The 25,777-nt window shown below is 54.3% G+C and overlaps 1 protein-coding gene across 1 annotated transcript in view; it reads left to right on the forward strand.

The window, feature by feature from the left end:
* Positions 1–25,777, forward strand: part of EVI5L (ecotropic viral integration site 5 like) — an 85,537-nt gene that overhangs the window by 17,500 nt on the left and 42,260 nt on the right. The window contains exons 4-7 of the mRNA XM_048293090.1: positions 5,926–6,150; positions 13,381–13,455; positions 16,249–16,374; positions 24,787–24,930. Coding sequence (XP_048149047.1) covers positions 5,926–6,150; positions 13,381–13,455; positions 16,249–16,374; positions 24,787–24,930 — 570 coding nt within the window. The remainder of the gene's footprint in view (positions 1–5,925; positions 6,151–13,380; positions 13,456–16,248; positions 16,375–24,786; positions 24,931–25,777) is intronic.

Genomic DNA, 25,777 nt, shown 5'->3' on the forward strand with positions numbered 1-25,777 from the left:
GATTTGTCTGAAGGAATGTGTTTTGGGATGGGTTTATCCACTTTGTTGGGTTTTGGGATGGATTTGTCCCAAAAGGAGGTGTTTTGGGGTGGATTTGTCCCAATGGGATGCGTTTTAGGATGGGTTTATCCAGTTTGTTGGGTTTTGAGATGGATTTGTTCCAATGGGATCTGGTTTGGGGTGGATTTGTTCAATGGGATGAGTTTAGGATGGATTTGTCCCAAAAGGATGGATTTTGGGATGGAATTGTCCAAAGGCGATGGATTTTGGGATGGATTTGTCCAATGGGATGAGTTTGGGGTGGATTTGTCCAATGGATGAGTTTTTGGGGTGGATTTGTCCCAAAAGGATGGATTTTGGGATGGAATTGTCCAAATGCGATGGATTTTGGGATGGATTTGTCCAATGCGATGAGTTTGGGGGTGGATTTGTTCAATGGGATGAGTTTGGGATGGAATTGTCCCAATGGGATGAGTTTTGGGATGGATTTATCCAGTTTGTTGGGTTTTGGGATGGATTTGTCCCAAAAGGAGGTGTTTTGGGGCGGATTTGTCCCAATGGGATGCGTTTTAGGATGGGTTTATCCAGTTTGTTGGGTTTTGGGATGGATTTGTTCCAGTGGGATGAGTTTGGGGCTGGATTTGTCCCAAAAGGATGGATTTTGGGATGGAATTGTCCAATGGAATGGATTTTGGGATGGATTTGTCCCAATGGGATGAGTTTGGGGGTGGATTTGTCCCAATGGGACGGATTTTGGGATGGAATTGTCCAGTGGATCATGTTTTGGGGTGGATTTATCCAATGGGATGCGTTTTAGGATGGGTTTATCCAGTTTGTTGGGTTTTGAGATGGATTTGTTCCAATGGGATCTGGTTTGTGGTGGATTTGTCCAATGGGATGAGTTTTGGGATGGATTTGTCTGAAGGAATGTGTTTTGGGATGGGTTTATCCAGTTTGTTGGGTTTTGGGATGGATTTGTCCCAAAGGGTCGTGGTTTTGGATGGATTTGGTCAATGGGATCTGATTTGGGATGGAATTGTCCAATGGGATGGATTTTGGGATGGAATTGTCCCAATGCGATGAGTTTGGGGGTGGATTTGTTCAATGGGATGGATTTTGGGATGGAATTGTCCAGTGGATCGTGTTTTGGGGTGGATTTGTCCCAAAAGGATGGATTTTGGGATGGATTTGTTCCAATGGGATCTGGTTTGGGATGGGTTTATCCAGTTTGTTGGGTTTTTGGGATGGATTTGTCCCAATGGGATGAGTTTGGGGCGGATTTGTCCAATGGGATGTGTTTTAGGATGGGTTTATCCAGTTTGTTGGGTTTTGGGATGGATTTGTTCCAATGGGATCTGGTTTGGGGCGGATTTGTCCAATGGGATGAGTTTTGGATGGATTTGTCCCAATGGGATGGATTTTGGGATGGATTTGTCCAATGGGATGAGTTTTGGATGGATTTGTCCCAATGGGATGGATTTTGGGATGGAATTGTCCAGTGGATCGTGTTTTGGGATGGATTTGTCCCAAAAGGAGGTGTTTTGGGATGGATTTGTCCCAATGGGATGGATTTTGGGATGGAATTGTCCAGTGGATCATGTTTTGGGGCGGATTTGTCCCAATGGGATGTGTTTTAGGATGGGTTTATCCAGTTTGTTGGGTTTTGAGATGGATTTGTTCCAATGGGATCTGGTTTGGGATGGAATTGTCCCAATGCGATGAGTTTTGGGATGGATTTGTCCAATTTGTTGTGTTTTGGGGTGGATTTGTCCAATGGGATCTGGTTTGGGATGGATTTATCCAACGGGATGAGTTTTGGGATGGATTTGTCCAATGGGATGAGTTTTGGGATGGGTTTATCCAGTTTGTTGGGTTTTGGGATGGATTTGTCCCAAAGGGTCGTGGTTTTGGATGGATTTGGTCAATGGGATCTGATTTGGGATGGATTTGTTCAATGGGATGAGTTTGGGATGGATTTGTCCCAAAGGGATGGATTTTAGATGGGTTTGTCCCAATGGGATGAGTTTTGGGATGAATTTATCCAGTTTGTTGGGTTTTTGGATGGATTTGTCCCAATGCGATGAGTTTGGGATGGATTTGTCCAATTTGTTGTGTTTTGGGGTGGATTTGTTCCAATGGGATCTGGTTTTGGGATGGATTTGTCTGAAGGAACGTGTTTTGGGATGGATTTATCCAACGGGATGAGTTTTGGGATGGATTTGTCCAATGGGATGAGTTTTGGGATGGGTTTATCCAGTTTGTTGGGTTTTGGGGTGGATTTGTCCCAAAGGGTCGTGGTTTTGGATGGATTTGGTCAATGGGATGAGTTTTGGGATGGATTTTTCCAATGGGATGGGTTTTGGGATGAAATTGTCCCAATGGGATCTGGTTTTGGGATGGATTTGTCCAGTGGGTTGAGTTTGGGGTGGATTTGTCCCAATGCGATGAGTTTTTGGGATGGATTTGTCCAATGGGTCATTTTTTGGGATGGATTTGTCCAAAGACCCTTGTTTTGGGATGGGTTTATCCAGTTTGTTGGGTTTTGGGATGGATTTGTCCAATGGAATCTGGTTTGGGAGGGATTTGTTCAATGGGATCTGGTTTGGGAGGGATTTGTTCAATGGGATGGATTTTGGGATGGAATTGTCCAGTGGATCGTGTTTTGGGGTGGATTTGTCCCAAAGGGATGGATTTTGAGATGGATTTGCCCAGTGGGATCTGGTTTGGGATGGGTTTGTGCAAAGGAATGTGTTTTGGGATGGATTTGTCCCAATGGGATCTGGTTTGGGGTGGAATTGTCCAATGGGATGAGTTTTGGGATGGATTTGTCCCAATGGGATGAGTTTGGGATGGAATTGTCCAATGGGATCTGATTTGGGGTGGATTTGTCCAATGGGATGCTTTTTGGGATGGATTTGTCCAATGGGATGGGTTTTGGGATGGATTTGTCCAATGGGATGAGTTTTGGGATGGATTTGTCTAAAAGGTTGCGTTTGGGGTGGGTTTGTCCCCTGGGTTCTGTTTTGGGGTGGATTTGTCCCATGGGATCTGGTTTGTGATGGGTTTGTGCAAAGGAACGTGTTTTGGGATGGATTTATTCAATGGGATGAGTTTTGGGATGGATTTATCCAGTTTGTTGGGTTTTGGGATGGATTTGTCCAATGAGATGAGTTCTGGGATGGGTTTGTCTAACGGGACATGGCTTGGGTGACATTTTTGGGGCAGATTTGTCCAATGGGACGCATTCTGGGATGGATTTGTCCCACCGGGTTGTGTTTTGGGGTGGATTTGGTCCACTGGAGTCATATTGGGATGGATTTATCCCAAAAGGAGGTGTTTTGGGATGGAATTGTCCAATGGGATGGATTTTGGGATGGAATTGTCTAAAAGGTTGTGTTTTGAAATGGAATTGTCCACTGGGTTTTGTTTTGGGGTGGATTTGTCCAATGGGATGAGTTTTGGGATGGATTTATCCCCAAAGGACATATTTTGGGATGGATTTATCCAACGGGGATGTGCTTTTCAGTGAGTTTGTCAAACAAGGTGTTTGTGGGGTCACATTTGGGGTCAGTGGATGAGTTTGGGGTCAATGGGATGAGTTTGGGGTCAATGGATTTGGGGTCACATTTGGGGTTAATGGGATGAGTTTGGGGTGACATTTGGGGTCAATGGGATGAGTTTGGGGTCAATGGGATGAATTTGGGGTCACATTTGGGGTCAATGGGATGAGTTTGGGGTCAATGGGATGAATTTGGGGTCACATTTGGGGTCAATAGGATGAGTTTGGGGTCAATGGGATGAGTTTGGGGTCACATTTGGGTTCAATAGGATGAGTTTGGGGTCAATGGGATGAGTTTGGGGTGACATTTGGGGTCAATGGGATGAGTTTGGGGTCAATGGGATGAGTTTGGGGTGACATTTGGGGTCAATGGGATGGGTTTGGGTCACATTTGGGGTCAATGGGATGAGTTTGGGGTCAATGGGATGAGTTTGGGTCACATTTGGGGTCAATGGGATGAGTTTGGGGTCAATGGGATGAGTTTGGGGTCACATTTGGGGTGACATTTGGGGTCCCGCTGTCGGCAGGAGCTGATCCGGAAGGGGATCCCGCACCATTTCCGCGCCATCGTGTGGCAGCTGCTGTGCCCGGGCACAGGGACAGTGGGGTGGGGTTTGGGGTCAATGGGATGGGTTTGGGTCACATTTGGGGTCAATGGGATGAGTTTGGGGTCAATGGGATGAGTTTGGGTCACATTTGGGGTCAATGGGATGAGTTTGGGGTCAATGGGATGAATTTGGGGTGACATTTGGGGTCAATGGGATGAGTTTGGGGTCACATTTGGGGTCAATGGGATGAGTTTGGGGTCAATGGGATGAATTTGGGGTGACATTTGGGGTCAATGGGATGAGTTTGGGGTCAATGGGATGAATTTGGGGTGACATTTGGGGTCAATGGGATGAGTTTGGGGTGACATTTGGGGTCAATGGGATGAGTTTGGGGTCAATGGGATGAGTTTGGGGTGACATTTGGGGTCCCGCTGTCGGCAGGAGCTGATCTGGAAGGGGATCCCGCACCATTTCCGCGCCATCGTGTGGCAGCTGCTGTGCCCGGGCACAGGGACAGTGGGGTGGGGTTTGGGGTCAATGGGATGGGTTTGGGTCACATTTGGGGTCAATGGGATGAGTTTGGGGTCAATGGGATGAGTTTGGGTCACATTTGGGGTCAATGGGATGAGTTTGGGGTCAATGGGATGAATTTGGGGTGACATTTGGGGTCAATGGGATGAGTTTGGGGTCACATTTGGGGTCAATGGGATGAGTTTGGGGTCAATGGGATGAATTTGGGGTGACATTTGGGGTCAATGGGATGAGTTTGGGGTCAATGGGATGAATTTGGGGTGACATTTGGGGTCAATGGGATGAGTTTGGGGTGACATTTGGGGTCAATGGGATGAGTTTGGGGTCAATGGGATGAGTTTGGGGTGACATTTGGGGTCAATGGGATGGGTTTGGGTCACATTTGGGGTCAATGGGATGAGTTTGGGGTCAATGGGATGAGTTTGGGTCACATTTGGGGTCAATGGGATGAGTTTGGGGTCAATGGGATGAGTTTGGGGTCACATTTGGGGTGACATTTGGGGTCCCGCTGTCGGCAGGAGCTGATCTGGAAGGGGATCCCGCACCATTTCCGCGCCATCGTGTGGCAGCTGCTGTGCCCGGGCACAGGGACAGTGGGGTGGGGTTTGGGGTCAATGGGATGGGTTTGGGTCACATTTGGGGTCAATGGGATGAGTTTGGGGTCAATGGGATGAGTTTGGGTCACATTTGGGGTCAATGGGATGAGTTTGGGGTCAATGGGATGAATTTGGGGTGACATTTGGGGTCAATGGGATGAGTTTGGGGTCACATTTGGGGTCAATGGGATGAGTTTGGGGTCAATGGGATGAATTTGGGGTGACATTTGGGGTCAATGGGATGAGTTTGGGGTCAATGGGATGAATTTGGGGTGACATTTGGGGTCAATGGGATGAGTTTGGGGTGACATTTGGGGTCAATGGGATGAGTTTGGGGTCAATGGGATGAGTTTGGGGTGACATTTGGGGTCCCGCTGTCGGCAGGAGCTGATCCGGAAGGGGATCCCGCACCATTTCCGCGCCATCGTGTGGCAGCTGCTGTGCCCGGGCACAGGGACAGTGGGGTGGGGTTTGGGGTCAATGGGATGGGTTTGGGTCACATTTGGGGTCAATGGGATGAGTTTGGGGTCAATGGGATGAGTTTGGGGTGACATTTGGGGTCAATGGGATGAGTTTGGGGTCACATTTGGGGTCAATGGGATGAGTTTGGGGTGACATTTGGGGTCAATGGGATGAGTTTGGGGTCAATGGGATGAGTTTGGGGTGACATTTGGGGTCCCGCTGTCGGCAGGAGCTGATCCGGAAGGGGATCCCGCACCATTTCCGCGCCATCGTGTGGCAGCTGCTGTGCAGCGCGGCCGAGCTGCCCCTGCGGCACCAGTACTCGGAGCTGCTGCGGATGTCGTCGCCCTGCGAGCGCCTGATCCGCCGCGACATCGCCCGCACCTACCCCGAGCACGACTTCTTCAAGGGCCAGGACAGCCTGGGCCAGGAGGTGCTCTTCAACGTCATGAAGGTGACAGGGACGTGGGGACACAGGGACAGGGACATGGGGACAGGGATGGGGTCAGGAGATGCTCTGCAAGGTCATGAAGGTGACAGGGACCGGGGACATGGGGAGAGGGACAGGGATGGGGTCAGGAGATGCTCTGCAAGGTCATGAAGGTGACAGGGACGTGGGGACACAGGGACAGGGACATGGGGACAGGGATGGGGTCAGGAGGTGCTCTGCAAGGTCATGAAGGTGACAGGGACGTGGGGACAGGAGCTGGGGTGGGACAGGGCCAGGAGTTGCTCTGCAAGGTCATGAAGGTGACACGGGTTTAGGGACGTGGGGACATGGGGACAGGGATGGGGCCAGGAGATGCTCTTCAAGGTCGTGAAGGTGACAGGGGTTTGGGGACAGGATCTGGGGTGGGACAGGGTCAGGAGCTGTTCCTCAACATCATGAAGGTGACAGAGACCGGGGACACGGGGACAGGGATGGGGTCAGGAGATGCTCTGCAAGGTCATGAAGGTGACAGGGACCGGGGACATGGGGAGAGGGACAGGGATGGGGTCAGGAGGTGCTCCTCAACGTCATGAAGGTGACAGGGGTTTGAGGACAGGATCTGGGGTGGGTTTGGGACAGGGCCAGGAGATGCTCTTCAACGTCATGAAGGTGACAGGGATCAGGGACAGGGGGACAGGGAGTGGTGGCACTGGGACAGGGCCAGGAGGTGCTCCTCAACATCGTAAAGGTGACAGGGGTTTGGGGACAGGGTCTGGGGTGGGACAGGGACAGAGCCAGGAGATGCCCTGCAGTGTCATGAAGGTGACAGGGACTGGGGACACGGGGACAGGGACAGAGATGCTCCTCAACATCATGAAGGTGACACGGGTTTGGGGACATGGGGACAGGGATGGAGCCAGGAGGTGCTCCTCAACGTCATGAAGGTGACAGGGACCGGGGACATGGGGACAGGGATGGGGCCAAGAGATGCTCCTCAGTGTCATGAAAGTGACAGGGACTGGGGACAGGGGATGGGGTCAGGAGCTGCTCCTCAACGTCATGAGGGTGACAGGGACACGGGGACATGGATGTGGGGTGGGACAGGGCCAGGAGATTCTCCTCAATGTCATGAAGGTGACGGGGACGGGGGAAATGGGGACAGGGACATGGGGACAGGGTCAGGAGGTGCTGTTCAACATCATGAAGGTGACAGGGACATGGGGACACGGGGACAGGGACACGGGGACAGGGATGGGGTCAGGAGATGCTCCTCAAGGTCATGAAGGTGACAGGGACCGGGGACACGAGGACAGGGATGGGGATGAGGCCAAGAGGTGCTCCTCCACATCATGAAGGTGACAGGGGTTTGGGGACAGGATCTGGGGTGGGACAGGGCCAGGAGCTGCTCTGCAAGGTCATGAAGGTGACAGGGACCGGGGACAGGGTGGGACAGGGCCAGGAGGTGCTCTTCAACGTCATGAAGGTGACAAAGGTTTGGGGACCGGATCTGGGGTGGGACAGGACCAGGAGATGCTCTGCAAGGTCCTGAAGCTGACAGGAACCAGGGACACGGGGACAGGGATGGGGCCAGGGTCAGGAGATGCTCCTCAACATCCTGAAGGTGACACGGGTTTGAGGTGAGGATCTGGGGTGGGCCAGGGACGGGGCCAAGAGATGCTCCTCAATGTCATGAAGGTGACAGGGACCGGGGACATGGGGAGAGGGACAGGGATGGGGCCAGGAGATGCTCCTCAATGGCATGAAGGTGACAGGGGTTTGGGGACATGGGGACAGGGCCAGGAGGTGCTCTTCAGCGTCATGAAGGTGACAGGGACCAGGGACACCGGAACAGGGATGGGGCCAGGAGATGCTCCTCAATGGCATGAAGGTGACAGGGACATGGGGACACAGATCTGGGGTGGGACAGGGTCAGGAGATGCTCCTCAACATCATGAAGGTGACGGGGACGGGGGAAATGGGGACAGGGACATGGGGACAGGGTCAGGAGGTGCTGTTCAACATCATGAAGGTGACAGGGACATGGGGACACGGGGACAGGGACACGGGGACAGGGATGGGGTCAGGAGATGCTCCTCAAGGTCATGAAGGTGACAGGGACCGGGGACACGAGGACAGGGATGGGGATGAGGCCAGGAGGTGCTCCTCAACATCATGAAGGTGACAGGGGTTTGGGGACAGGATCTGGGGTGGGACAGGGCCAGGAGCTGCTCTGCAAGGTCATGAAGGTGACAGGGACCGGGGACAGGGACAGGGCCAGGGTCACGAGATGCTCCTCAATGTCATGAAGGTGACAGGGACTGGGGACACGGGGACAGGGACGGGGCCAGGAGATCCTCCTCAACATCATGAGGGTGACAGGAACTGGGGACAGGGTGGGACAGGGACAGGGACGGAGTCAGGAGGTGCTCCTCAACATCATGAAGGTGACAAGATTTTGGGGACAGGATCTGGGGTGGGACAGGGCCAGGAGATGCTCTGCGAGGTCATGAAGGTGACAGGAACCGGGGACATGGGGACACGGGGACGGGGATGGGGCCAGGAGGTGCTCCTCAATGGCATGAAGGTGACAAAGGTTTGGGGACAGGATCTGGGGTGGGACAGGGCCAGGAGCTGCTCCTCAACATCCTGAAGGTGACACGGGTTTGGGGACAGGATCTGCAGTGGGACAGGACCAGGAGCTGCTCTGCGAGGTCCTGAAGCTGACAGGAACCAGGGACACGGGGACAGGGATGGGGTCAGGAGATGCTCCTCAACGTCATGAAGGTGACAGGGACCAGGGACAGGGACGGGGTCAGGAGGTGCTCCTCAACATCCTGAAGGTGACACGGGTTTGGGGACAGGATCTGGGCTGGGCCAGGACCAGGAGCTGCTCTGCGAGGTCCTGAAGCTGACAGGAACCAGGGACACGGGGACAGGGACGGGGCCAGGAGCTGCTCCTCAATGTCATGAAGGTGACAGGGACCGGGGACATGGGGACAGGGCGTGTTGGCATTGGGCCAGGGTCAGGAGATGCTCTTCAACATCATGAAGGTGACAGGGACATGGGGACACGGGGACGGGGATGGGGCCAGGAGATGCTCCTCAATGGCATGAAGGTGACGCGGGTTTGGGGACAGGATCTGGGGTGGGACAGGGCCAGGAGATGCTCTGCGAGGTCATGAAGGTGACAGGGACCGGGGACACGAGGACAGGGATGGGGACAGGGTCAGGAGATGCTCCTCAACGTCATGAAGGTGACAGGGACCAGGGACAGGGACGGGGTCAGGAGGTGCTCCTCAACATCCTGAAGGTGACAGGATTTTGGGGACAGGATCTGGGCTGGGCCAGGCCCAGGAGCTGCTCTGCGAGGTCCTGAAGCTGACAGGAACCAGGGACACGGGGACAGGGATGGGGTCAGGAGATGCTCCTCAATGGCATGAAGGTGACAGGAACCGGGGACAGGGTGGGACAGGATCAGGAGATGCTCTGCGAGGTCCTGAAGCTGACCGGGATCCCAGGACCTCCATGGGCTGGGGGTGGAGAAGCCTCGGGAGGGGTTGGGGCCACCCCAAACCCGTTTTTGGGGCCACCCCAAACCCGTTTTTGGTGCCACCCCGAACGCGCTCGGGAGGGAGGCGGCTCCTCCTCGTTGAGGTTCCACAGCGGCCTCGTTCTACTCCAGTTTGGGGCAGTTGGTTCCACCCCAAAGTTTGAGGGGTTTGGTTCCACCCCAACATTTTTGAGGGGTTTGGTTCCACCCCCAACTCCAATTTTGAGGGATTTCGTTCCAATTTGTTCGGTTTCCGCCCCAAACCCAAATTTTGAGGGATTTGGTGCCGTCCCAGAATTTTAAAGGGATTTGGTCCCATCCCAAATTTTGAGGGATTTTCTCCCATTCCAAACCCATTTTTGAGGGATTTGGTCCATCCCAAATTTTGAGGGATTTGGTTCCACCCCAAACTCAAATTTTGAGGGATTTCGTTCCAATTTGTTCGGTTTCCACCCCGAACTGAATTTTAAGGGATTTGCTTCCACCCCAAATTTTAAGGGATTTGGTCTCATCCCAAATTTTGAGGGATTTGGTTCCATCCCAAATTTTGAGGGATTTGGTTCCACCCCAAACTGAATTTTGATGGATTTGGTCACACCCCGAACTCAAATTTTGAGGGGTTTGGTTCCACCCGAAACTCATTTTTGAGGGATTTGGTCCCATTCCAAATTTTGAGGGATTTGCTCTCATCCCAGAATTTTTAAGGGATTTGGTTCCACCCCAAATTTTGAGGGGTTTGGTTCCATCCCAAAATTTGAGGGTTTTGCTCCCACCCCAAACTCAAATTTTGAGGGATTTGGTCCCATCCCAAATTTTGAGGGATTTGGTTCCAATTTGTTCGGTTTCCACCCCAAACCCAAATTTTGAGGGATTTGGTGCCATCCCAGAATTTTAAAGGGATTTTGTCCCATCCCAAATTTTGAGGGATTTGGTCCCACCCCAAACTCAAATTTTTGGTTTTGCTCCAAACCCATTTTTGAGGGATTTGGTCCCATTGCAAATTTTGAGGGATTTGGTCCCATCCCAGAATTTTTAAGGGATTTGGTTCTACCTCAAAGTTTGAGGGATTTGGTACCAATTTGTTCGGTTTCCACCCCAAACTGAATTTTAAGGGATTTGATTCCACTTCAAATTTTTGAGGGATTTGGTTCCACCCCAAAATTTTTGAGGGATTTGGTTCCATCCCAGGATTTTTAAGGGATTTGGTTCTACCTCAAATTTTGAGGGATTTGCTTCCAGTTTTTTTGGTTTCCACCCCAAACTCAAATTTTGAGGGATTTGGTTCCACCCCAAAATTTTTGAGGGATTTGCTCCCATCCCAAGCCCATTTTTAAGGGATTTGGTTCCACGCCAGACTCATTTTTTGAGGGATTTGATTCCAATTTGTTCGGTTTCCACCCCAAACTCAAATTTTGAGGGATTTGGTCCCACCCCAAGCCCATTTTTAAGGGATTTGGTGCAATCCCAGAATTTTTGAGGGATTTGGTTCCCCCCTAAATTTTGAGGGATTTGGTCCCATCCCAGAATTTTTAAGGGATTTGGTCTCATCCCAAATTTTGAGGGATTTGATTCCACCCCAAACTCAAATTTTGAGGGATTTGGTCCCATCCCAGTATTTTAAAGGGATTTTGTTCCATCCCAAATTTTGAGGGATTTGGTTCCACCCCAAAATTTTTGAGGGATTTGGTTCCACCCCAAATTTTGAGGGATTTGCTCCCATCCCAAACTCAAATTTTGAGGGATTTGGTCCCATCCCAGAATTTTTAAGGGATTTGGTTCTACCTCAAATTTTGAGGGATTTGGTTCCAATTTGTTTGGTTTCCACCCCAAACTCAAATTTTGAAGGATTTTCTCCCATCCCAAACTCATTTTTGAGGGATTTGTTTTCCACCCCAAATTTTGAGGGATTTGGTTCCACCCCGAACTCAAATTTTGAGGGATTTCGTTCCAATTTGTTCGGTTTCCACCCCGAACTGAATTTTAAGGGATTTGATTCCACCCCAAATTTTAAGGGATTTGCTCCCATCCCAAACTCAAATTTTGAGGGATTTGGTCCCATCCCAGAATTTTAAAGGGATTTTGTTCCATCCCAAAGTTTGAGGGATTTGGTTCCATCCCAAACTCAAATTTTGAGGGATTTCGTTCCAATTTGTTCGGTTTCCACCCCAAACTGAATTTTAAGGGATTTGATTCCACCCCAAATTTTAAGGGATTTGCTCCCATCCCAAACTCATTTTTGAGGGATTTGGTCCCATCCCAAATTTTGAGGGATTTGGTTCCAATTTGTTCAGTTTCCACCCCAAACTGAATTTTGAGGGATTTGGTCCCATCCCAGAATTTTTAAGGGATTTAGTTCCACCCCAAAGTTTGAGGGATTTGGTACCAATTTGTTCAGTTTCCACCCCAAACTGAATTTTGAGGGATTTGATTCCACTTCAAATTTTGAGGGATTTGCTCCCACCCCAAACTCAAATTTTGAGGGATTTCGTTCCAATTTGTTCGGTTTCCACCCCAAACTGAATTTTAAGGGATTTGGTTCCACCCCAAATTTTGAGGGATTTGCTCCCATCCCAAACTCAAATTTTGAGGGATTTGGTTCCACCCCGAACTCAAATTTTGAGGGATTTCGTTCCAATTTGTTCGGTTTCCACCCCGAACTGAATTTTAAGGGATTTGATTCCACCCCAAATTTTGAGGGATTTGCTCCCATCCCAAACTCATTTTTGAGGGATTTGGTCCCATCCCAAATTTTGAGGGATTTGGTTCCAATTTGTTCGGTTTCCACCCCAAACTGAATTTTAAGGGATTTGGTCCCATCCCAGAATTTTTAAGGGATTTAGTTCCACCCCAAAGTTTGAGGGATTTGGTACCAATTTGTTCAGTTTCCACCCCAAAACTGAATTTTGAGGGATTTGATTCCACTTCAAATTTTGAGGGATTTGCTCCCACCCCAAACTCAAATTTTGAGGGATTTCGTTCCAATTTGTTCGGTTTCCACCCCAAACTGAATTTTAAGGGATTTGGTTCCACCCCAAATTTTAAGGGATTTGCTCCATCCCAAACTCAAATTTTGAGGGATTTGGTTCCACCCCCGAACTCAAATTTTGAGGGATTTCGTTCCAATTTGTTCGGTTTCCACCCCAAACTGAATTTTAAGGGATTTGGTTCCACCCCAAATTTTGAGGGATTTGCTCCCATCCCAAACTCAAATTTTGAGGGATTTGGTTCCACCCCGAACTCAAATTTTGAGGGATTTCGTTCCAATTTGTTCGGTTTCCACCCCGAACTGAATTTTGAGGGATTTGATTCCACCCCAAATTTTAAGGGATTTGCTCCCATCCCAAACTCAAATTTTGAGGATTTGGTCCCATCCCAGAATTTTAAAGGGATTTTGTTCCATCCCAAAGTTTGAGGGATTTGGTTCCACCCCAAAGTCAAATTTTGAGGGATTTGGTTCCAATTTGTTCGGTTTCCACCCCAAACTGAATTTTGAGGGATTTGATCCCATCCAAATTTTGAGGATTTGGTCCCATCCCAAATTTTGGGGCATTTCCTTCCCCCCCGGCCCCGCCGCGGTTCCTTTTCCCCTTTTCCTCCCCAAACCGCCTCGTTCCGGCCTCGCTCTTCCCGCTGCTTTCCTTGGGAATTCCCGCACCCAAAGCTGCCCAAATCCATGGATTTTGGGGGATTTCCCTCTTTTCCAGGCCTATTCCCTGGTGGATCGGGAGGTCGGCTACTGCCAGGGCAGCGCCTTCATCGTGGGACTGCTGCTGATGCAGGTGGGAATTCCAGGTTTTTTTCTGGGAATTCCGGGCCTTTTCTGGGAATTCCAGGGGCTTTTCTGGGAATTCTGGGAGTTTTGGTGGGAAATTCCAGGGCTTTTCTGGGAATTCTGGGAGTTTTGGTGGGAATTCCAGGGGTTTTCTGGGAATTCCAGGGGTTTGGTGGGAATTCTGGGAGTTTTGGTGGGAATTCCAGGGGTTTTGTTGGAATTCCAGGTTTTTTCTGGGAATTCCGGGTTTTTTCTGGGAATTTGGGGGTTTTTCTGGGAATTTCCTGGGGTTTTCTGGGAATTCTGGGGCTTTTCTGGGAATTCCAGGGGCTTTTCTGGGAATGCTGGGGAGTTTTGGTGGGAATTCCAGGGGTTTTGTGGGAATTCCAGGGGCTTTTCTGGGAATTCCAGGGTTTGGTGGGAATTCTGGGAGTTTTGGTGGGAATTCCAGGGGTTTTGTTGGAATTCCAGGTTTTTTCTGGGAATTCCGGGGCTTTTCTGGGAATTCTGGGGAGTTTTGGTGGGAATTCCGGGCTTTTCTGTGAATTCCGGTTTTTTTCTGGGAATTTGGGGGTTTTTCTGGGAATTCCGGGGCTTTTTCTGGAATTCCAGGGCTTTTCTGGGAATTCTGGGGAGTTTTTGGTGGGAATTCCAGGGGTTTTGTGGGAATTCCAGGGGTTTTCTGGGATTCTGGGGCTTTTTCTGGGAATTCCAGGGTTTTTTTTCTGGAATTCCAGGGGTTTTGTGGGAATTCTGGGAGTTTTGGTGGGAATTCCTGGGGTTTTGTGGGAATTCCGGGTTTTTTCTGGGAATTCCAGGGCTTTTCTGGGAATTCCAGTTTTTTTTCTGGGAATTACGGGTTTTTTCTGGGAATTCCGGGGCTTTTCTGGGAATTCTGGGGTTTTTCTGGGAATTTCCTGGGGTTTTCTGGGAATTCCAGGGGTTTTGTGGGAATTCTGGGAGTTTTGGTGGGAATTCCAGGGGTTTTCTGGGAATTCCGGGTTTTTTCTGGGAATTCCAGGGGTTTTCTGGGAATTCCAGGGGTTTTCTGGGAATTCCGGTTTTTTCTGGGAATTCCGGGGCTTTTCTGGGAATTCTGGGGTTTTTCTGGGAATTCCTGGGGTTTTCTGGGAATTCTGGGGAGTTTTGGTGGGAATTCTGGGGTTTTGTTGGAATTCCAGGTTTTTTCTGGGAATTCTGGGTTTTTTTCGGGGAATTCTGGGGCTTTTTCGGGAATTCTGGGGAGTTTTGGTGGGAATTGTGGGAGTTTTCTGGGAATTCTGGGGGTTTTGTGGGAATTCTGAGGGGATTTGTGGGAATTCCGGGGGTTTGGTGGGAATTCCGGGGGTTTTGTGGGAATTGTGGGAGTTTTCTGGAATTCCGGGGAGTTTTGGTGGGAATTGTGGGGGTTTGGTGGGAATTGGGGGAGGTTTGGTGGAATTCCGGGGCTTTTGTGGGATCCCAGGGCTTTTTTGGGAATTCTGGGGGTTCCATGGGAATCGTGGGTGTTCCATGGGAATTCTGGGGCTTCTGTGGGAATTCCAGAGGTTTTCTGGGAATCCCGGGGGTTCCAGAGGAATTCTGGGGGTTTTTTGGGAATTCTGGGGGTTCCATTGGGATCCTGGGGGGTTTTTCTGGGGAATTCTGTGAGCTCCATGGGAATTCCAGGGGTTTTTTTGGGAATCCCCGGGGGTTCCATGGGGATCCTGGGGGTTTTTTTGGGAATTCTGGGAGTTCCATGGGCATTCCAGGGGGTTTTTTGGGAATCCTGGGTGTTCTACGGGGATCCCGGGGGTGTTTTTTTGGGAATGCTGGGAGTTCCATGGGGATCCCGGCGGTTCCATTGGGATCCTGGGGGTTCCATGGGGATTCCGGGGTTTTTTTGGGAATCCTGGGTGTTCCATGGGGATCCTGGGGGTTTTTTTTGGGAATGCTGGGAGTTCCATGGGCATTCCAGGGGCTTTTTGGGAATCCTGGGGGTTCCACCCGGGATCCTGGGGGTTTTTTTGGGAATCCTGGGGTTTTTTTGGGGAATTCCAGGGGTTCCATGGGAATTCCAGGGGTTCCATGGGGATCCTGGAGGTTTTTTTTGGGAATTCCAGGGGTTCCATGGGGATCCTGGCGGTTCCATTGGGATCCTGGGGGTTTTTTGGGAATTCTGGGTGTTCTATGGGAATTCCAGGGGTTTTTTGGGAATCCTGGGAGTTCCACGGGGATCCCAAGGGGGGTTTTTTTGGGAATGCTGGGAGTTCCATGGGCGTTGCAGGGGATTTTTGGGAATCCTGGGAGTTCCATGGGGATTCCGGGGTTTTTTTTGGAATTCTGGGTGTTTTATGGAATCCTGGGTGTTCCGTGGGGATCCTGGGGGTTTTTTGGGAATTCTGGGTGTTTTATAGGAATCCTGGGTGTTCCATGGGGATCCTGGGGGTTTTTTTTGGGAATGCTGGGAGTTCCATGGGCATCCTGGGGGTTTTTTTGGGAATCCTGGGGGTTTTTTTTTGGGAATCCCGGCGGTTCCATGGGAATTCTGGGGGTTTTTTTGGGAATCCCAGGGGTTCCATGGGGATCCTGGGGGTTTTTTTTGGAATTCTGGGTGTTTTATGGGATTCCTGGGTGTTCCGTGGGGATCCTGGGGGGTTTTTTGGGAATTCTGGGTGTTTTATAGGAATCCCGGGCATTCCATGGGGATCCTGGGGGTTCCGTGGGGATTGTGGGGGTTCCACGGGGATCCCAAGGGGGTGGTTTTTTTTTGGGAATCCCGGGCATTCCACGCGGATGCCGCGTTTCCCGGCCCCCGCAGATGCCGGAGGAGGAGGCCTTCTGCGTCTTCGTGCGCCTGATGCAGGAGTACCCGGCTGCGCGAGCTCTTCAAGCCCAGCATGCCGAGCTGGGGCTCTGCATCTACCAGTTCGAGTTCCTGCTCCAGGTGGGGCCACTGGGAATGGGGACGGGGGCCACTGGGAATGGGGACGGGGATGGGGGGGCTGAGGTGGCCTCTCAGCTGGATCCTCCATGGCCGGATCTGGGATGGGCTTGGGGATGCTCCAAGAACCGTCGGTGGTTGAGGGGGGACATCAGTGAGAGCCTCCAAAGGGAGCATCGGTGGGACACGTCAGGGACCGTCCGTGAGAACCCAGGAACCCCCAGGAGAACCCCAAACCCATCCGTGAGAGCCCCAAACCCATCCATGAGAAACCCAGGAACCCCCAGGAGAACCCCCAAACCCATCGGTGAGACCCCCCAAACCCATCCATGAGAGCCCCCAAACCCATCCGTGAGAGCCCCCAAAGGACCATCCATGAGACCCTCAAAGGGATGATTTAAGGGACCACCAAAGGACCATCCATGGGACCCCTAAAGGAACCATCCATGAAACCTCAAAGTCATCATCCATGGAACCCCCAATGGACCATCCATGAGACCCCCAAAGGGACCATCGGTGGGACACCTCAGGGACCATCCGTGAGAACCAGGAACCCCCAGGAGAACCCCCCCAAACCCATCCATGAGAGCCCCCAATGGACCATCCATGAGAGCCCTAAAGGAACCATCCATGAGACCTCAAAGTCATCATCCATGGAACCCCCAAAGGACCATCCATGGAACCCCCAATGGACCATCCATGAGACCCCCAAAGGGAGCATCGGTGGGACACCTCAGGGACCATCCGTGAGAACCCAGGAACCCCCAGGAGAACCCCCCAAACCCATCCATGAGAGCCCCCAAACCCATCCATGAGAGCCCTAAAGGAACCATCCATGAAACCTCAAAGTCATCATCCATGGAACCCCCAAAGGACCATCCATGGGACCATCAAAGGACCGTCCGTGAGACCCAGGAACCCCCAGGAGAGCCCCCCAAACACATCCATGAGAGCCCCCATCCATGAGACCCTCAAAGGGACCATCGGTGGGGACACGTCAGGGACCATCCGTGAGAACCCAGGAACCCCCAGGAGAACCCCCCAAACCCATCCATGGAACCCCCAAAGGGACCATCGGTGGGACACCTCAGGGACCATCCATGAGAACCCCAGGAGAGCCCCCCAAACCCATCCAGGAGAGCCCCCAAACCCATCCATGAGACCCAGGAACCCCCAGGAGAGGCCCCCAAACCCATCCATGAGACCCCCAAACCCATCCATGAGAGCCCCCAAAGGACCATCCATGAGACCCTCAAAGGGATGATTTAAGGGACCACCAAAGGACCATCCATGGGACCCCTAAAGGAACCATCCATGAAACCCCAAAATCATCATCCATGGAACCCCCAATGGACCATCCATGAGACCCCCAAAGGGACCATCGGTGGGACACCTCAGGGACCATCCGTGAGAACCCAGGAACCCCCAGGAGAACCCCCCAAACCCATCCATGAGACCCCCAAACCCATCCATGAGACCCCCAAAGGGAGCATCGGTGGGACACCTCAGGGACCATCCTTGAGAACCCAGGAACCCCCAGGAGAACCCCCAAACACATCCATGAGAGCCCCCAAACCCATCCATGAGACCCCCAAAGGGACCATCCATGAGACCCCCAAACCCATCCATGAGACCCAGGAACCCCCAGGAGAACCCCCCAAACCCATCCATGAGACCCCCAAACCCATCCATGAGACCCCCCAAAGGGAGCATCGGTGGGACACCTCAGGGACCATCCTTGAGAACCCAGGAACCCCCAGGAGAACCCCCAAACCCATCCATGAGAGCCCCCAAAGGACCATCCATGAGACCATCAAAGGGACCATCCATGGAACCCCCAATGGACCATCCATGAGACCCCCAAAGGGAGCATCTGTGGGACACGTCAGGGACCATCCATGAGAACCCAGGAACCCCCAGGAGAGCCCCTCAAACCCATCCATGAGACCCCCAAACCCATCCATGAGACCCCCAAAGGGACCATCGGTGGAACACCTCAGGGACCATCCATGAGAACCCAGGAACCCCCAGGAGAACCCCCCAAACCCATCCATGAGACCCCCAAACCCATCCATGAGACCCCCAAAGGGACCATCGGTGGAACACCTCAGGGACCATCCATGAGAACCCAGGAACCCCCAGGAGAGCCCCTCAAACCCATCCATGAGAGCCCTAAAGGAACCATCCATGAAACCCCAAAGTCATCATCCATGGAACCCCCAAAGGACCATCCATGGGACCATCAAAGGACCGTCCGTGGAACCCCCAATGGACCATCCATGAGACCCCCAAGGGAGCATCTGTGGGACACCTCAGGGACCATCCGTGAGAACCCAGGAACCCCCAGGAGAACCCCCCAAACCCATCCATGAGACCCCCAAACCCATCCGTGAGAACCCAGGAACCCCCAGGAGAGCCCCTCAAACCCATCCATGAGACCCCAAAAGGGAGCATCCGGTTGGGACACCTCAGGGACCATCCATGAGAACCCCAGGAACCCCCAGGAGAACCCCAAACCCATCGGGTGAGAGCCCCAAACCCATCCATGAGAACCCAGGAACCCCCAGGAGAACCCCAAACCCATCGGTGAGACCCCCCAAACCCATCCATGAGAGCCCCAAACCCATCCGTGAGAGCCCCCAAAGGACCATCCATGAGACCCCTCAAAGGGATGATTTAAGGGACCACCAAAGGACCATCCATGGGACCCCTAAAGGAACCATCCATGAAACCTCAAAGTCATCATCCATGGAACCCTCAATGGACCATCCATGAGACCCCCAAAGGGACCATCGGTGGGACACCTCAGGGACCATCCGTGAGAACCCAGGAACCCCAGGAGAACCCCCAAACCCATCCATGAGAGCCCTAAAGGAACCATCCATGAGACCTCAAAGTCATCATCCATGGAACCCCCAAAGGACCATCCATGGGACCATCAAAGGACCGTCCGTGAGACCCAGGAACCCCCAGGAGAACCCCCCAAACACATCCATGAGAGCCCCCATCCATGAGACCCTCAAAGGGACCATCGGTGGGACACCGTCAGGGACCATCCGTGAGAACCCAGGAACCCCCAGGAGAACCCCCCAAACCCCATCCATGGAACCCCCAAAGGGACCATCGGTGGGACCCCTAAAGGACCATCCATGGGACCCCTAAAGGAGCCATCCATGGAACCCCCAGAGGAACCATCCATGGGACCCCTAAAGGACCATCCATGGGACCCCTAAAGGATCATCCATGGGATCCAAGAACCATCCATGAGACCCGCAAAGGACCATCCATGGGACCCCCAGAGGACCGTCCGTGGATCCAAGGATCATCCACAAGACCCCCAAGGAACCATCCATGGAACCCCCAAAGGACCATCCATGAGTTCCCCAGAGGAACCATCCATGAGATCCAAGGACCACCCACAAGACCCCAAAGGAACCATCCATGAGACCCAGGAACCATCCATGAGTTCCCAAAGGACCATCCATGGGACCCCCAAAGGAACCCTCCATGGGACTCCCGAAGGACCATCCATGGGACCCCCCAGAGGAACCACCCATGAGATCCAAGGATCATCCATGGGACCCCAAAGGAACCCTCCATGGTACCCCCAAAGGACCATCCATGGGACCCCCAGAGGAACCACCCATGAGATCCAAGGATCATCCATGGGACCCCCCAAGGAACCATCCATTGAACCCCCCAAAGGACCATCCATGGAACCCCCAGAGGACCATCCATGAGTTCCCCCAGAGGAACCATCCATGAGATCCAAGGACCACCCACAAGACCCCCAAAGGAACCATCCATGGGATCCCCAAAGGACCATCCACGAGACCCCCAAGGGACCATCTGTGGGATTCAAGGACCATCCCATGGGACCCCAAAGGGACAAATTTATGGGACCCCCTAAAGGAACCATTCATGGGACCCCAGGGGACCATCCATGAAACCCCAAAGGAACCATCCATGGGTTGCCCAAAGGACCATCCATGAAACCCCCAAAGGACCATCCATGGCACCCCCCAAAGGGACAATTTATGGCACCCCCAAAGGACCATCCATGGGATCCAAGAACCATCCACGTGACCCCAAAGGGACAATTTATGGGACCCTAAAGGGATCAATCCATGGGATCCAAGGACCATCTACGAGACCCCTTAAGGAACCATCCATGAAACTCCTAAAGGACCATCCATGAGACCCCTAAAGAGAAACCATCCATGGCACCCCCCAAAGGACAACTTTATGGGACCCCCAAAGGGCCATCCATGAGTTCCCCAGAGGACCCACCCATGAGATCCAAGGCTGTCCATGAGCACCCCAAAGGAACCCTCCATGGGACTCCCAAAGGACCATCCATGGGACCCAGGGACCATCCATGGGTTGCCCAAAGGACCATCCATGACACCCCCCAAAGAACCATCCATGGATCCAGGGACATCCATGGGACCCCTAAAGGAACCATCCATGGGACCCCTAGAGGAACCATCCATGGGATCCCAAGGACCCATCCAGGAGACCCCAAAGGGACAATTTATGGGACCCCAAAGGACCATCCATGGCACCCCCAAAGGGCCACCTATGGGATCCAGGGACCGTCCATGGGATCCAAGAACCATCCACAAAACCCCCAAAGCCCCACCACAACCTCCCCCCCACCCTGCATCCCCTGATCCACCACCCCCAACCCTTCCTCTCCCAGAACCTTCCCTCAGCCCCCATCCCAACCCCCTCCCCAACCCCCTCCCAACCCCCTCCAACCCCATCCCAACCACCCATCCCAACCCCAACCCCATCCCAACCCCCATCCCAACCCCACCCCAACCCCATCCCAACCCCATCCCGACCCCATCCCGACCCCCATCCCAACCCCATCCCAACCCCATCCCAACCCCACCCCAACCCCATCCCAACCCCACCCCAACCCCATCCCAACCCCATCCCAACCCCATCCCAACCCCATCCCAACCCCCACCCCAACCCCATCCCAACCCCATCCCAACCCCACCCCAACCCCATCCCAACCCCACCCCAACCCCATCCCAACCCCATCCCCGACCCATCCCGACCCCATCCCAACCCCCCCCAACCCCATCCCAACCCCATCCCAACCCCATCCCAACCCCAACCCCATCCCAACCCCACCCCGACCCCACCCCAACCCCCACCCCAACCCCATCCCAACCCCATCCCAACCCCCCCCAACCCCACCCAACCCCACCCCAACCCCCCCCAACCCCCATCCCAACCCACCCCAACCCCATCCCAACCCCACCCAACCCCACCCAACCCCACCCCAACCCCCCCCAACCCCACCCCAACCCCATCCCAACCCCACCCAACCCCATCCCAACCCCCCCCAACCCCACCCAAACCCCCATCCCAACCCCATCCCAACCCCACCCCAACCCCATCCCAACCCCACCCAACCCCACCCCAACCCCCCCCCAACCCCATCCCAACCCCCACCCCAACCCCACCCCAACCCCATCCCAACCCCAACCCCATCCCAACCCCATCCCAACCCCATCCCAACCCCACCCCAACCCCATCCCGACCCCATCCCGACCCCATCCCAACCCCATCCCGACCCCATCCCAACCCCATCCCAACCCCATCCCGACCCCCCCCCAACCCCATCCCAACCCATCCCGACCCCACCCAACCCCATCCCAACCCCCCCCAACCCCATCCCAACCCCACCCCAACCCCATCCCAACCCCCCCCAACCCCATCCCAACCCCATCCCGACCCCACCCAACCCCATCCCAACCCCATCCCGACCCCATCCCAACCCCCCCCAACCCCATCCCAACCCATCCCGACCCCACCCAAACCCCATCCCAACCCCATCCCAACCCCCCATCCCAACCCCATCCCGACCCCCCCCCAACCCCATCCCAACCCATCCCGACCCCACCCAACCCCATCCCAACCCCATCCCAACCCCACCCCAACCCCACCCCAACCCCATCCCCAACCCCAACCCCATCCCAACCCCATCCCAACCCCATCCCAACCCCATCCCAACCCCATCCCAACCCCATCCCGACCCCATCCCGACCCCATCCCAAACCCATCCCAACTCATCCCAACCCCATCCCGACCCCACCCCAACCCCACCCCAACCCCATCCCGACCCCATCCCGACCCCATCCGACCCCATCCCAACCCCCCCCAACCCCACCCCAACCCCACCCCAACCCCAACCCCACCCCAACCCCATCCCAACCCCACCAACCCCACCCCAACCCCATCCAACCCAACCCCATCCCCAACCCCATCCCAACCCCACCCAACCCCCACCCCCAACCCCATCCCAACCCCAACCCCATCCCAACCCCATCCCAACCCCATCCCAACCCCACCCCAACCCCATCCCAACCCCATCCCAACCCCATCCCAACCCCATCCCCATCCCCAACCCCATCCCAACCCCATCCCAACCCCATCCCGACCCCATCCGACCCCATCCCAACCCCATCCCAACCCCATCCCAACCCATCCCAACCCCATCCCGACCCCCCCAACCCCATCCCAACCCAACCCCATCCCAACCCCATCCCAACCCCATCCCAACCCCATCCCGACCCCATCCCGACCCCATCCCAACCCCATCCCGACCCCACATCCCAACCCCATCCCAACCCCAACCCCATCCCAACCCCATCCCAACCCCATCCAACCCCATCCCAGACCCCATCCCAACCCCATCCCAACCCCATCCCAACCCCCCCCAACCCCATCCCAACCCCATCCCAACCCCCGACCCCCCCCCAACCCCATCCCAACCCCAACCCCATCCCAACCCATCCCAACCCCATCCCAACCCCATCCCGACCCCATCCCGACCCCATCCCAACCCATCCCGACCCCATCCCAACCCCATCCCAACCCCCCCCAACCCCATCCCGACCCCATCCCGACCCCATCCCAACCCCATCCCGACCCCATCCCAACCCCATCCCGACCCACCCAACCCCATCCCAACCCCATCCCGACCCCATCCCAACCCATCCCAACCCCATCCCGACCCCCCCCCAACCCCATCCCAACCCCATCCCGACCCCACCCAACCCCATCCCAACCCCACCCAACCCCACCCCAACCCCATCCCAACCCCATCCCCAAACCCCAACCCCATCCCAACCCCCCCCAACCCCATCCCAACCCCATCCCAACCCCACCCAACCCCATCCCAACCCCACCCCAACCCCATCCCAACCCCATCCCAACCTAATCCCATCCCAACCCTCCCAACCCCCTCCCAACCCCATCCCAACCCCATCCCGACCCCATCCCGACCCCATCCCAACCCCATCCCAACCCCCATCCCAACCCCATCCCAACCCCCCCCCCAACCCCCCCCAACCCCATCCGACCCCATCCCGACCCCCCCCAACCCCCATCCCGACCCCATCCCGACCCCATCCCGACCCCATCCCGGACCCCATCCCAACCCCATCCCAACCCCCCCCAACCCCCCCCAACCCCATCCCAACCCCATCCCAACCCCCATCCCAACCCCATCCCGACCCCCATCCCGACCCCATCCCGACCCCATCCCAACCCCATCCCACCCCCCCCAACCCCCCCCAACCCCATCCCGACCCCATCCCGACCCCCCCCCAACCCCATCCCGACCCCATCCCACCCCCCCCAACCCCATCCCAACCCCATCCCGACCCCATCCAACCCCATCCCAACCCCATCCCAACCCCATCCCAACCCATCCCAACCCCATCCCGACCCCATCCCGACCCCATCCCAACCCCATCCCAACTCATCCCAACCCCATCCCAACCCCACCCCAACCCACCCCAACCCCAACCCCACCCCAACCCCATCCCAACCCCACCCAACCCCACCCCAACCCCATCCCAACCCCAACCCCATCCCAACCCCCATCCCAACCCCACCCCAACCCCACCCCAACCCCATCCCAACCCCAACCCCATCCCAACCCCATCCCAACCCATCCCAACCCCACCCCAACCCCATCCCAACCCCATCCCAACCCCATCCCAACCCCATCCCCATCCCAACCCCATCCCAACCCCATCCCGACCCCATCCCGACCCCATCCCGACCCCATCCCAACCCCATCCCAACCCCATCCCAACCCCATCCCAACCCCATCCCGACCCCCCCCCAACCCCATCCCCAACCCCAACCCCATCCCAACCCCATCCCAACCCATCCCAACCCCATCCCAACCCCATCCCAACCCATCCCAACCCCACCCCAACCCATCCCAACTCATCCCCAACCCCCATCCCAACCCCACCCAACCCCATCCCAACCCCATCCCAACCCCATCCCAACCCCATCCCGACCCCATCCCGACCCCATCACAACCCCATCCCAACCCATCCCAACCCCATCCCGAATTCCCGGTGTTTTTTGGGGTCGCAGGAGCAGCTGCCGGAGCTGAACGTGCACTTCCGCTCGCAGAGCTTCCTCACCTCCATGTACGCCTCGTCCTGGTCCTCACGCTCTTTCCTCACCACCTTCCCCCTGCCCGTGGCCACGCGCGTCTTCGACATCTTCATGTACGAGGTATCCCAAAAAAACCGGCCCCGAGCCGTGGGGGCGCCGGGAGGATCCCGCGGGATTTTAGGGGAAGGGGAGTGGGAGAATAGCGGGAGAGAATTTGGGTTTGGAAGGGTTAAAAATGCTTAAAATGGGTTTGGGGTGGGATCAAATCTGTTAAGAATGGGTTTGGGGTGGGATCAAATTCCTTATAAATGGGATTGGGGTGGGATCAAATCCCACAGAAAATGGGTTTGGGGTGGGATCAAATCCCTTAAAGTTTGGGTTTGCGGTTGGGATCAAATCCCACAGAAAATGGGTTTGGGGTTGGGACCAAATCCCCTTAAAAATGGGGTTGGGGTGGAACCAAATCCCTCAAAATTTGGGGTTGGGGTGGGATTAAATCCATTAAAAATGGGTTTGGGGTGGGATCAAATTCCTTAAAAATGGGTTTGGGGTTGGGATCAAATCCCTTAAAAATGGGTTTGGGGTGGGATAAAATCCGTTAAGAATGGGTTTGTGGTTGGGATCAAATGCCTCAAAATTTGTGTTTGGGATTGGAACCAAATTCCTTTAAAATGGGTTTGGGGTTGGGATCAAATCCCTTAAAATTTGGGTTTGGGGTTGGGATCAAATCCATCAAAATTTGGGTTTGGGACCAAATTCCTTAAAAATGGGTTTGGGGTTGGGATCAAATCCATCAAAATTTGGGGTTGGGGTGGGATTAAATTCCTTAAAAATGTGTTTGGGGTTGGATCAAATCCCTTAAAAATGGGTTTGTGGTTGGGATCAAATCCATCAAAATTTGGGATGGGACCAAATCCCTCAAAATTTGGGTTTGGGATTGGAAACGAATCCCTTAAAAATGGGTTTG

Source organism: Corvus hawaiiensis (genome assembly GCF_020740725.1).
Source record: "Corvus hawaiiensis isolate bCorHaw1 chromosome 32 unlocalized genomic scaffold, bCorHaw1.pri.cur SUPER_32a, whole genome shotgun sequence".
NCBI classification, from domain to species: domain Eukaryota; kingdom Metazoa; phylum Chordata; class Aves; order Passeriformes; family Corvidae; genus Corvus; species Corvus hawaiiensis.